This window comes from Globicephala melas, chromosome X, assembly GCF_963455315.2.
Source record: "Globicephala melas chromosome X, mGloMel1.2, whole genome shotgun sequence".
Lineage (NCBI taxonomy): Eukaryota > Metazoa > Chordata > Mammalia > Artiodactyla > Delphinidae > Globicephala > Globicephala melas.
In genome coordinates this window covers 87686376-87699352 of record NC_083335.1, presented here as the reverse complement: position 1 = coordinate 87699352, position 12977 = coordinate 87686376, and the positions used below count along the sequence as shown (strand labels likewise).

General features: G+C 50.3%; 1 protein-coding gene across 3 annotated transcripts in view; it reads right to left on the bottom strand.

Moving 5' to 3' along the window:
• Nucleotides 1–1565: 1565 nt before the first annotated feature.
• The window catches only part of DIPK2B (divergent protein kinase domain 2B), a 50777-nt gene continuing 39365 nt past the window's right edge, over nucleotides 1566–12977 (bottom strand). For 2 of the 3 annotated variants that reach the window (XM_060292897.1, XM_030834986.2), the window contains 3 exons: nucleotides 9935–10108; nucleotides 6650–6938; nucleotides 1566–5371 (listed from right to left, as the gene is read on the bottom strand). In XM_060292897.1, the coding sequence (XP_060148880.1) occupies nucleotides 5031–5371; nucleotides 6650–6938; nucleotides 9935–10108 (804 nt within the window). In that variant the 3' untranslated portion in view covers nucleotides 1566–5030. The remainder of the gene's footprint in view (nucleotides 5372–6649; nucleotides 6939–9934; nucleotides 10109–12977) is intronic. The other variant, XM_060292898.1, reaches the window with a different exon arrangement.

The window sequence follows — 12977 nt, the reverse complement described above, 5'->3', positions numbered from 1 at the left end:
CATGGCTCACGGGCCCAGCCGCTCCGCGGCATGTGGGATCTTCCCGGACCGGGGCGCGAACCCGCGTCCCCTGAATCGGCAGGCGGACTCTCAACTACTGTGCCACCAGGGAAGCCCCCTGGTTTATTCTTTAGATCTATGTATCTATACACCCACACATGCATATACACACACACATACATATGTGTGTATGTGTGTATATCTTTTTTTGCATCACAGGTGAACGGATACATAAGTGTTTTCTTATATCTTCTTCTTTCTTACATGAAAGGTAGCATCCTATAAATACCCTTGTGAGCTTTTTTTTCCCTCACGTCATACTATATCTTGCAAATCATCCCATGTCAGTTCCTAGAGACCTTCCCTATTCATTTGTAGAACTGCATAGCACTCCTTTGTGTGGATGTACTGCAGTATATTCAACCACTCTCCCATGTATGGGCACTGAAGTTGTTTTCTGTATTTGCAATGACAAACAACGCTGCAATCAATAACTTTGATGTACTAATTTTGGTGAGAGAGGCTGGCACAAGATCTGAAAGCAGACGAGTCTGCTTCCAGAGCCGCTGATCCCTCTGCGCTGCCACAGGCAGCTCAGACTTGAAACGATGCCCTGCTCACCCTAGTGGGCTGGGGGTGCTCTCTCTCCTTGTCTGCTTCTACAAAGAGCTCCAATGGGCGGGTCACTGGTTGCTCAGCTCCCCTTTGCTGGCCTATTCCTCTAAGTTGCCTTCTTAGAGGGTCATTACATCTGCAAATCAGGGCCCTCAGCCTGGGTGTTGACCATCCCGCACAGTCCGCAGATGCAACCATTTTTTAAAAATGACGTGAAGAGCTGCAGACCGATCTGACTATACTTGTGTGCACGTGAGCTCAGCTGTGTCAATATATGTGAGCAACAGGCCTGAAGTGGGCAGGAAAGCCACATCACCACACACAGGCAGTGAGCTGTGAGCTTTCAATGGGCCAAGAGGGATACTTGAACCTCTCGGATACTAAGCGCGGGTGGACTTCCCAAGGATCCCAACGTTACCTGCTCAAGGAGGATTCCCTCCTGAGCCTGGTGGAGACCTAGGCTGTGGAGGCGAGTGTAGTGGCTGCCCGGCTGCCATTCATGATCATCCCAGAGTCTGGAGAGCGGGAGGGAAGAAAAATGGCCCCAGTCAGACTGTCCGGCAGCCTGCGGCAGCCTGGTGGTTCCTTTGGTCTGGAGCAGAGCTTTGGGACAGAGATCAGCGTCCCTCCAGAGAGGCTGCAGCACTCACCTTGGCTGTGTGAGGAGCCCTTTCTGCCAGGAAGCCCTCTGCTCTTGCCCTACATTTACCATTAAATATAGAACGCCCGTATGTGCCAGGCTCTTGAGAAACAGTGTATTATTTAAATAGGATAATAACCCTGCAAGGGTAAATCTTTTCCTCATCTTTTTATGAGTGAGGAAAGAGAGACTCAGAGAGGTTAAGCAGCTTGCCCAGGGTTACACAGTAACCAGCAGAGTCACGATTTGAAGCCAGGTCTGTCTGATTCCAGGGCTCTAGACCTTTTCAAAATGAATACAAATCCAACAAAGTATTTATTTTAGCTCTAGAGGAAACATTCAGGCTCATGCAATCACTTATAGGCAGAAGTTAGATGCTACAGGGGAGGACTAGGAAAGCAGGAGACCTAAAAATTGTCACTTTGAGCAAATCGCTTGAATCAGTTTCCTTGTTTGAAAAGTAGGACTTGCCCGCAGGGCTGTGGGGATGCTGAGCTGACAGCTGAAGCCAATGGAGTCTGTTCTCCTATGTCAGTTCCTTTGCCATGATGGTTATTAAATATTTTATATCACCTCTGGCTCCACAGATACTCCCCTTGGTTGTGGAGATCAAGTGAGACCCCAGTAAACTCCAAGAACCCTCTACACAGAGGTTAATTAGTATTCGCAGGCACCCAGGGCTGGCTTCGTGGGCATCAACGTACAGTCGTACGGGGCCTGCACTTAGTTTAACACTCTGCTGGCCCTATCTTGCAATTCTCAGTGACAGGAGGCCCCACGTGTTCATTTTGCAGGGGGTCCCACAAATTATGCAGCCGGTCCTGCAGGCAGAAAGACAGTAGCTGGCAAAACGCAGAAAAAATAATGCCTCCAATTAGATTCCAGGGGGATGAGAACATAGTACGATGGCTAGGTCTCTTGAGTGTTGACTCACTTGTTTCCTGGCTGTTGAGGGGAAAGAGCTATTCTCGAGGACATGGCTGCGCCTTGTATATGTTCAACATGGTGTCTTTGTCCGTTTGGGCTGCTGTAACAATACCACAGACTGGGTGGCTTATAAGCAGCAATTATTTCTCACAGTTCCGGTGGTCAGGAAGTCCAAAATCATGGGGCTGGCAGACTCAGTGTCTGGAGAGAGCAAGCTTCTTGGTTCATAGCCAGGACCTTCTTGCTGTGTCCTCACATGGCGGAAGGAGTGAGGGAGCTGTCTGGGGTCTCTTTTATGAGGGCATTCATGAGGGCTCCACCCCCATGACCTCCAAATACCATCACATTGGGGGTTAGGATCTCAGCCTATGAATTTTTGCGGGGGACACAATAAATCAGTCTAAAGCACATGGTGTATGAAGAGCACAAAAGAAAAAGGATTGAAGAACACAGTCATTATTCTCAGCAAGAATATTTTCTGAGCACGTGCTCTGTGCCTAGCCCTGTGCTGGTTGCTACGGGGAATACAAAGAGCTCTGTGCCACTAGCATCTTCAGGGAGCTCCCAGCTGGATGGGAAGGCGGAGCACAGATCTCTCTGGAATACCCTTGAGGTTAGACTCAAATGGGTGCGGGCCTGGGGTTCAGGGGTACAGAGGTAGGATTCAGAAAAGGCTTGCTGGGAGCTGGGCTGTCAGGAAAAGCTTTGGGTCAAGGTAGGACTCAGGGTCTTCAATGATGCCCAGGACTTAGTCAGTGGAGGAACGGAACCGTCCAAGCCCCAGCCCTGGTTATGGACGCATAACACACTCCTTCCTGGTGGGTCTGGCTTTTGAATCCATCACAATAGACTGGAGCTGGGGAGCATTGCAAGTTGGGTTCTCTGGAAGCAGACACTAAGAGTTCGGGGTATGTGTTTGTTTCCTGTGGCTGCTATAACAAATGACTCCACAGTGAGGGCTTAAAACGATAGAAATTTATCCTCTCCGAGTTCGGAAGGCCAGAAGTCTAAGATCAATTTCACTGGGCTCAAAAAGCAAGGTGTTGGGAAGGATGGTCAATCCTCGCTCTCCAGACCAAGCCAGGAAACAGCTGTCTCAAAGACTCTCAGGCAGCCCAAGCTTGCCCTCCCAGAAGCTTGGCCTGGCATCCTCACTGTTACAGTTGCCCCAGAGGTAGTGCCCAGAGCAGTCAAAAGGGAACTCCCAACCGCACCGCGGTGTACCACCGAACAGGACTTTCCTTGGCTACTCTTTAAATGTGAGTGGAGGGACCAGAATTGGGCAGGACAGAGGCTGAAGGGGAAGGCAAGAGGAGCCTGGACGGGTAGCAGGAGTTCTGGAACTATCCCAGCAAGTCACTCTTCCTCCCTGAGCCTCAGTTTCCCCGTCTGCAGTGTGAAGCCTATTAAGCCAGGCACTCTGACCTTAAAGGTGGTGATTCAGAGGTAGAAAAGAGGAAGCCGACTGAGAGGTGCCTGGGGGGTGGAGGGCAGGCAGGGAGGCTGGGCAAAGGTCCAAGGAAGCCCCACTAATGTTTGAGGGGCCCGGGCAGGAGTATGCACGGAGACCCACATACCACGTGGCTAAACATTTTAAAGACATAAAGCAAACTGCTGAATAAAATATATTCCGTTGGCTGACCTTGAAAAACTATTTTTAGAATGACCTGTAAGGCCAAGTTTGAATGAAAATTCTCAGACTACTTAAGAGTCCTGCCCTGGAGGCCACGGTGTGGAGAGAGCTGGCCCTGGTTCCCCGCTGTGGCTACAATGAGAATCTTCGAACTCACAGACCTTCTGCCCCAGGGAGCAGAACTGGCTAAGCGCCCTGCGCTGTGCTTTGAAATCCATCTTTGCGGTTGGGCTGAGGCCACGCTTCCCACGGGCTGTTCCCTGCCACAGGAATATAAGGGCTCTCCATTCTTGCGAAGCTCCTCTGATGGCTGGCTTTGCCTCGAGGACACCCTGACGGTCTCGCTGAAGCTTCTTTTGGTTGTGCAGATGGCAGTCTGGGATGCCCCAACCTGACCTTCTTGCCCTTGCTTGGGGGAGGGAGGGGTCAACCTTACAGCCCGGCCTGATGGCTCTCCCAGCCTTCTCTGGCTCCCTCCTCCTTTCCTCCCCCCCCCCCACCAGGCATCTTCCTTAATGTTGATACAATCCTTGCCCATTTAATCCTGTCTTGACACCTGGTTCTCAGAGGACCTGGACAAACACATTGGCCCCCAGCCCAGCCCTCTTCTCTTCTTACCCCTGGCTCCTTCCCACACCATGAAGTGCCTCTCTGGACACTTCTGGGACAGAAGGGCCTTCCGTCCACGTGTCCCCTTGTCCTGCAGTCTCCTCACCCTGTGGCAGCGCGGGGAGCGTAGCAGGAGGGCTAGGGCAGGGGTACAGTCTTCCCTCCGTGCCAGCCTTTTGACCTCCACGGCTCTGTCACATTTGCCCTGGCCATGCATGCTTCTGGAACATTCTTTGTAACCACCTGGGCTGGGGGGAGGGAGCACGTGTCCCTGGCCCTTCATATCTCTGTGTTTTTGCACTAACTCAAGAGTCTGGTGGAGAAGAGAGAAAAATGAGGCTCAAAGAGGCCGAGTGAGCATCCACACCTGGTTCTTCCGATGCCCACCCTTGGGCTCTTCCACGGTGACCCAGCCAGTGGGGGTAATCATGCCACCCGATGGCATGACTGCCCTCTGATGTTTGGCATGTTCCTTTCTCCCTGGGAAACAAAGGTACCTTTCTCCCAGTGTCTAAAAGGGAGCAGCTTCTTTCAACCGTGCAGCAAGCGAGCGGGCAGCGGAAGTTCAAGCATGTGGTCCCCGGAGGCCAGCAAGGCTCCAGCCCCTCAGAACTTATCATTATACTTGCAGTCTGGGTAGCGGTAGGCAAATCTGGGGTCACAGGTTCTCAGGGGCCTCAAGATGTCCTTCAGCCGGCTGGCGGCTTGGAGGACCTCGGGGTCTGGCCGGGTTCCCTCCCCACAGCGAGCGAGCTCGGCGTCTATCTCCTCCTGCAGCGGGGACGGGAACTTGGCCTGGAGAAGTGGGGGCAGCACCTGGCCACACACCAGCACCAGGCTCTGCTTCTCAGGGATGGTGTCGCAGGAGGGCAGCTCGGTCTGGCAGCCAGAGACCAGGCAGCTGAAGATGTCTTTATTCTCTCCCGCCCTGGAGGCCGCTTGGCTGCCTACAAGAGAATGGAAGACATCACACACCCTACAACCTGTTCTCCTTGCGGGAAGGCATCACTAATGAGAATTGCTGGGCAAAGTGGTTCAGACTCCTAGCATCTCCTGTCACCAGGAGATTTAGGGCTCAGGGACACAATGGCACCTGATGAGACCCTGGGGGGAACTCTCTTGGCTACAATAAGGTGAGGCCTGGGACTTCCCTGGCGGTCCAGTGGTTAAGACTCTGTGCTTCCACTGCAGGGGGCACGGATTTGATCCCTCGTCGGGGAAGTAAGAGCCTGCATGCCACCCAAAAAATTAAAAAAAATAAAGATGAGGCCTGGGGATGGAAAACGCACTTCTTCCTACCAGAACTTGGGCTTCTAATTGCAAGGTTCTCATGCATATCGTGATTCTCCCATTATTATGACTGAATTAGGGAGCTCAGGAAATTCCTAGGGCCGGTTTCATGTGCCCTCTTTAAACACAAAGTTGGGAGAAAAAACAGGTAATCCAGAATATGCCTTCCGTGGGTTGTAGGGGGACTGCTATTCAGCGGTTCACATTCCCGAATATTCTGGTATCAGCCCCACTTCTTCTCATTTGATTCTTCTTGAGAAAGGCAAATCAGGACATGAGTAAGCGTGGTTTAATTGGTCTATCTTTGTAGGCGTTCTCATATAAACAAAATCAGAAATTGGAAATTAAAATCCTCTGTCCTACTATTGGGCTCAGAATATCTAGTCACCATTACAGACTGCGATGTTCAAAGGGTTCTAGAACCCTGGATGAGCCTGTGCACATCATCAAAAACACGATTCACTCATACACCTCATTCGGTGCCATGTTTTTCAATTTGAAAACTTTATAAAAAGCAAAGGTGCCCAGATGGATTGCGAAATGTGCCACTGAATCAGCCAGATAGTTCAGATAAAGCATCTGATGAGAAAGGCTCTGAGGGGGAGATGTATGTCCCCGCACCACACAGACCCAATCGGACAACGGCAGTGCCCTCAGAGGGTGAAGCTGGGGCCATAGCACAGTGCAAATCTCCTCCTCCTGTACTGACAAGGTCAAGTCCGGTTCCCCTTTGGAGCTGGAGCAGAGACTTAAAACGGGGAGAGGGACTCTCTCCCGTCCCAAACTTGGGCTGCTCTCACTATGACACAGGGAGACTGGCGAGGCCCAGTGGTGTGAGCCACACCCCACCCCCAGGCCCCGTTGTCACCCCTCCCTAGCGCCTGTCACCCTGGCTTCCCCTCTGACAGCTGCTCAGCCAGGCCCATGCTGGGTACCTTCCTGCCTGTCGATGACGCCCAGTGCGCTGGCATCCCGGATGAACAGATGCCCGTTGTTGAAGATGCCAAACATGTCCACATCCACGTGGGTGAAGTAGAAGAAGTAGTTCAAATCGTTGCTTCTCAGGGACTCCAGGACACCCAGGAGCTGGTAGGCCAGGTCGGCCGCCTGGTCTGCGGGTGCACCATAGAATTCCTGCAGCGGGCTGGTGCTAGTGCTGACCAGAAATCTGCCGCAGGAGCCCAGGTACCTGGGCAGTGGCCATCCCTCGGCGCCCGGGAAGATCTGCCAAGCGAGAGGAGGAGGCATTAGAGGACTAGAGAGAAAAACCTCCTGAGACAGTTCCCTCCCTCTCTCTCTCTCCCCCTCCCTCCCTCCCTCCCTCCCTCTCTCTCATTCTCTCTCTCTCTCTCCAAGAGCAGACAGAAATATCAGCCTTACTCAGGTACCCAACGTCTCAAGACACGTCAGCAAAGCATCCCTTAACCTTGTTTATACCTCTTGGAACATGGCAATACCTTGCTCCCCCCGTCCCTCCCCCCACCACTTTTTTATTCCATTGTTGATGGAGGGATTCAGAAAAGGGAGCTCTTCTTTCCATATTGTAGATTGCATTTCAACAAAGTTGCCCCAAGTGAGGTAAGAGAATGCCGATGCCCTTGCTACAATTTTAGAGGGTATTCAGGCTTCAGGGAAATGTGTTTATTTGAAGAGTTGTATAGTTGAAGAAATATGACTAGCATTTCAGATTTCACAGACATCACGGCTTAGGAAGAGGTTATGGGGGGGAAAAAAAGAGGGTCAACTTAAGGCTGATTTAAAGAAAATATTTAAAAAAATAACAGTGCAGGCAGTAGATTCTGGAATAGGGCAAAAATTATGAAGGTGACCCTTGGGTGACTCAAGTTTTGGGAACTGCTGCACTGGCCCTGGGCGTGGTCCTGGGCAAATCTGCCTGGTTGGGGTAATTACACACTCACAGAGACTCCCCAACTGACTGGAACGTTCTGACAGCCTAACACTGGTCTAGGGAAGCACACAGCTCTACCCAGTTTCCTCTGTCTCCTTGTAAGAGCTCCAGGAGTTTTGGATTAACATATACACACTACTATATATAAAATAGATAAACAACAAGGACCTACGGTATAGCACAGGGAACTCTACTGAATATTTTGTAATAACCTATAAGGGAAAAGGATCTGAAAAGAATATATATATAAAACTGAATCACTTTGCTGTATACTTGAAACTAACACAATATTGTAAATTAACTATATCTCAATTTAAAAAAAAGAGTGGAGGGAATATCCTAGCTTTTTTTTTTTTGACTATTTACTGAGGCAGCTATATCTAGAATGGTGTTTCTTTATGGGAGAAATGACAGAAACTATAAATATCAACACTTTTTTCCCTCATTTTCCTTCTTAAAAAAACAAAGTCATCCCCCTTTCTGATGATTTTCTGTGGCCTTCTGCCATTTTAACCCGCTCACCATGTTGTGAAGAACCTTTTCTTGTCCCCGCCCCGCCCACTGGGGCCTCTCCACTGTGTGCCATGCAGAGAGGCCCCCGGCCCCCTGGCGATGTCTAAATGTGCGGCCACGAGTCATCCCGGGGTTGGGGGCAGATCGACGCCACGCCCTTCCTGGGCGGAGCTCAGGGTGGATGGAGACTCCCAGCCCAGACCTCTCAGGAGCCAGGGCTGGAAGCAGCCAGGTCACCTGCCTTGGCCACTAAGTGTAGGACAATTGGAGAAGAAGGCCTCTGAACGTGAAGGAAAACCAGCAATTCCTTCTTCTCCTCTAGGATTTCAAATGCCAACGTTAGTAGGCAGCTTTTAGCAGGAAGAGCGTGGACCCTGAAGTCAGACAGCTCTGGGTTTGGGTTCCATTGCTGACACTGGCTAACGGACTGTGGCCAAGTCACTTCACAGCTCTGGGCTCCACTTACCTCATCTGGAAGAGGGGACAATAATAATATTCCTGTGGGGTTGTCGAGTTGTGAGCATTAAATGAGATAATGATGTAAAACATTCAACACAGTGCCTGGCACATAGCTAGTGCTCAAGAAATGAGTTGTTATTATGTACTTAGCCATCATACCTTTGGCCAATAATATATAGTTAATATATTATATATAAAAATAATATGGGGCTTCCCTGGTGGCGCAGTGGTTGAGAGTCCGCCTGCTGATGCAGGGGACATGGGTTCGTGCCCCGGTCCGGGAAGATCTCACATGCCGTGGAGCGGCTGGGCCCGTGAGCCATGGCCTCTGAGCCTGCGCGTCCGGAGCCTGTGCTCCGCGATGGGAGAGGCCACAACAGTGAGAGGCCCGCGTAACGCAAAAAAAAAAAAAAAAAGTAATTATATATTATATAATATCTCATAAATAATTTTAATAATATAAACAATTAGAATTAAATATATTATAAATAATTAGAACAAAATAATATAGTATAAATAATATTAAAATAATAATTATATTAATTTTTAAATAATCATAATAACCAATATAATTATTAATTAGAATGATTAATATTAACACAATACTACAGATAATTAAAATATAATCTCGATATAATTATTATAGTTATTAAAGTAGATATAATATTATAAATAATTATAATATAATATAATTAATAACAATACTAATTATTATTAACTGTTGTGGGGCTTCCTCCTCCTCCACTCCCTCCCCTTCCTGCACCTTCTTCTTTGCCTCTTTCTCCTCCCTCTCTTCGTCTCCTGCCCCCTCTTTTTTTTTTTTTTGCTGTACGTGGGCCTCTCACCGCTGTGGCCTCTCCCGTTGCGGAGCACAGGCTCCGGACACGCAGCCTCAGCGGCCATGGCTCACGGGCCCAGCTGCTCCGCGGCATGTGGGATCTTCCCGGCCAGGGCACGAACCCGTGTCCCCTGCATCGGCAGGCGGACTCTCAACCACTGCGCCACCAGGGAAGCCCCTCGTACTGATCTTTGAGACACCTGGTCAAAGTTGCCCTCCTCCACAAAGCCCTTCTGGGCTGCCTCTGGCCGTGAAAGTGGCCATTCCCCACCACCCCTCCACCCCAGCTCCCACACCTCTTTCCTCTGCAGCAACCACAGCACTTCCCCACTGCAGAAGCCAACACATATTTACTAAATGCCACAAAGGTACTAATGTGGGTTGGTGGCCCCAAGGTGTGCAGTGATGGCAGAGACAGCTCAACCCAGGGCCTGCTCCCTCGGAGCCAGAAGTGAACCCGCTCCCTGGACGGACTTTCCGGGGCCGGGGGTCCCTGCATACCTGTAGGAGGATGGGATGGGCGTTGACAGCTAGCGTGTAGAGGAGACGCAGCTTGTCGCGGTCCGTGAAGTGGTCCATGAAGATGCTGCCAGCGTCAGCCACCTCCGCATAGCGCCGGACCACGCGATCCAGGAGTCGCTGTGACGGGCAGCGCAAGAGGGGGCTGGGCAGGCCCTGCAGCAGGTGGGAGAGATTCCGGGAGGAGGAAACTGTGCTGAGTGCTCGTGGGCGCCGGCAGGACCGGCACGGGCAGGCCCTGCTACTGGGGGAGATAGCGGGGTTGTGGGGGACCAACTAGGCCCTGAGGGGGTCTGGGGGGGTTATGGAGCACAGTACCCCTGGAGGGTGTAGTGGGAGGGCCCTGGGCAGGCTATGTGAGGGAGGGCGGGAGTCGAGAAGGGACTGAGCGGTCCTGGGGTCAGGGGAGGCAGGCACTGGGCAGGCAGTGCATCCCTAGCAAGCAGCTGGAGCCTTGGAGACCCTGTGTCTCCACCTGCAGTTTGCAACTGAGGAACTGGAAGTCTGCAGAGTGTAGGTAGGTGTTGGAAGGGCTGGATTCAGGATTTGAACCTGATATGAACTACATGTTTGCCTTCCCCACACCCCACCACATTCATATGTTGAAACCCTAATCCCCAGTGTGATGGTATTAGGAGGTGGGGCCTTTGGGAGGTCACTTGGTCATGAGAGATTGAGTTCCCCAAGTCACACATACCTAGTATTTGTACTAAGACAGTACACCAGGTGAGAAGCAGGTAGGTGGAGCCAGGTAGGACCTGCATCCTTATCTTTACCGGGGTTGTAACCCTGTAGCTGGGTGAGCTCAGAGCACTCATTCATTCACTCACCCACCAACATTTGCAGGGAGTCTACCAAGGACCAGACTGTATTTGAGGCACTGCAGATGCAAAGGGGACCACAGTCGACACTGCCCTCCCAGGCCTGTCGGGCGGGGGAGACCATCAAATGCCCAGCAGTTACGACGTGGTGCAGAGGGAGCTATGACTGGTGTGAGGTCAGGGAGATATGGGAGCCCACAGGAGCAGGGCAACACCAGAACTTTTGGAGGCGCTGGCACCTCCAAAATCCTTTGCCTTCATGGGCCCCTTCCTCCATAAAAAATACTAAAAATGATATTTTACAACTGCATTGGTACAAATGCCTTAATATTATATATTCAAACATGTTCTTGGATCTAAAAGATCGAGTTTTTCTTACGATTTTAAAAGAAATCAAAACATATTTGTGGGCCCCTCAAAGGCTTCTTGGAAGACAGTGAAGTCTAAGTGGAGGTCTGAAGCAAGGGTAGAGTCAGCATGCAAAGAGGGTGGGAGGGTATCTGTGCAGAGGCAACAAGCTGTACAAAAACCTTAGTGACGCATATGACTGCCCAGAATAAAGATTCCATTCTCAGCTTCCTTTGCAGCTAGGTGTGGTAACGTGACTAGGTGCTGGTCAATGAGATATAAGTAGAAATTTCTGAGAAAGGTCCTTAAAGGGAGCGGGTGTATCCTTCTTTACTCCTTCTTCCTTCCTGACTGGAATGTGGAAGTGATGGCTGGTGCTTGGGCAGCCATCTTGGACCAGGGCATGCTAAGGGTTGTGGAGCAGAAAAATGAAAGTAGCCTGGATCTCTGACAATCCCAGAGCCACTATATCAGCCCTGGACAGCTATGTATCAGTTTTTTTTAATGTAAAAGAAAAGTATATTTTGATCTTGTTTAAGCCACTGTTACTTGGATTTTTTGTCACATGCAGCTGAGTCTAATCCTAAATGTCACAGAAGAAAAGAATGGAGGCAGGAAGATCAGTTAAGAAGATGCAATGGTCCAGGTGTGAGATGAGAGAATGAAAAGATTTGAGGGTAGTAGAATCTACAAGTCTTGGTGATCGGCTGAATGGGGGAGGGGGCCAAGGAAAAAGGAGGTGTCAGAGCTAGTACCCAACATGAGGGTGGACACCAGAGGTATCATTTGTGGAGGTGATTTTAAAACATGTTGACAAACTCTTTGACACTCCTCCCATCGAGGGTGGAGTCTAATTCCCTTCCCCTAGAGTATGGACTGGCTTTGTTGACTCTAGTGACTGGAATGCTTATGGGAGTGATGCTGTATGACTTCTGAGCCTTGGCCATGAAAGGAGATACAGCTTCTACTTGGCTCTCTCTTGTACCCAGCCAGCATGCTGTAAAGAAACCCAGGCTACATGGAGAGAAAGCAAGACCCTTAGCTCTCACCCAGATGAGTGCCTAGTTGACAGTCAACCTCCAACTTGCCAGACACATGACTTGGCCATTTTGGGAATGGGTCCTCCAGTGCTGTATTGAACCACCCCAGCTGATGCCACGTGGAGCCTCGTGAGCCTTCCTACCAAGCCCTGCCCAGATTGAATATTTGTGAGCAAAACTGATGATTCCTGTTGTTTTAAGCCCCTGGTTTTGAAGTGGTTTGTTACTCAGCAATAAATAACTGGTATATTTGCTGAGAAGGTTCTGGGCCGTCTCTAGAACTATAGCTGGAAGAGGCTCTAAACCCATCTGGTACCCCAATCTCCCTTTATGGTGGAGGCAGCTGCTTCCCAAGGTCCCACTCACAGAGTGGGGCTGCATCTACTCCTGTTTGGTTTGTGCTGGCCAAGTGCAAGCCCACAGTGATATTGGCCAATGGCAAACAGAATTAGGAAACCAAACATTTCCAATAAAATAATGATTCATTATTTTATTGGAAATACACACTTTCTGGGGATTGCCCATTGCTCTGGAGTTTCCAAATCACTACTCCCTTCTCTATACATGGGCAACAGGGCTAACTCACCATCTTCCAATGAAAGACAAAAGGAAAACCAAACACTGGCCTTCTGTTGCCCCTCCCTCTCTCATGCCCGGTTTCCTCATCCTTGCATTTCCTGTCTGGTGACATCCCTAGGGAACCAGCCAGTGGGTCAAGGTCTTCACGGTGTGGTGCAAGTGACTGGGCTTTTGCTCTGCTGCACTGTCACCTCACAGGGGTCTTCAGTGCACGGTGGTACTGAGAGAGATTGTCAC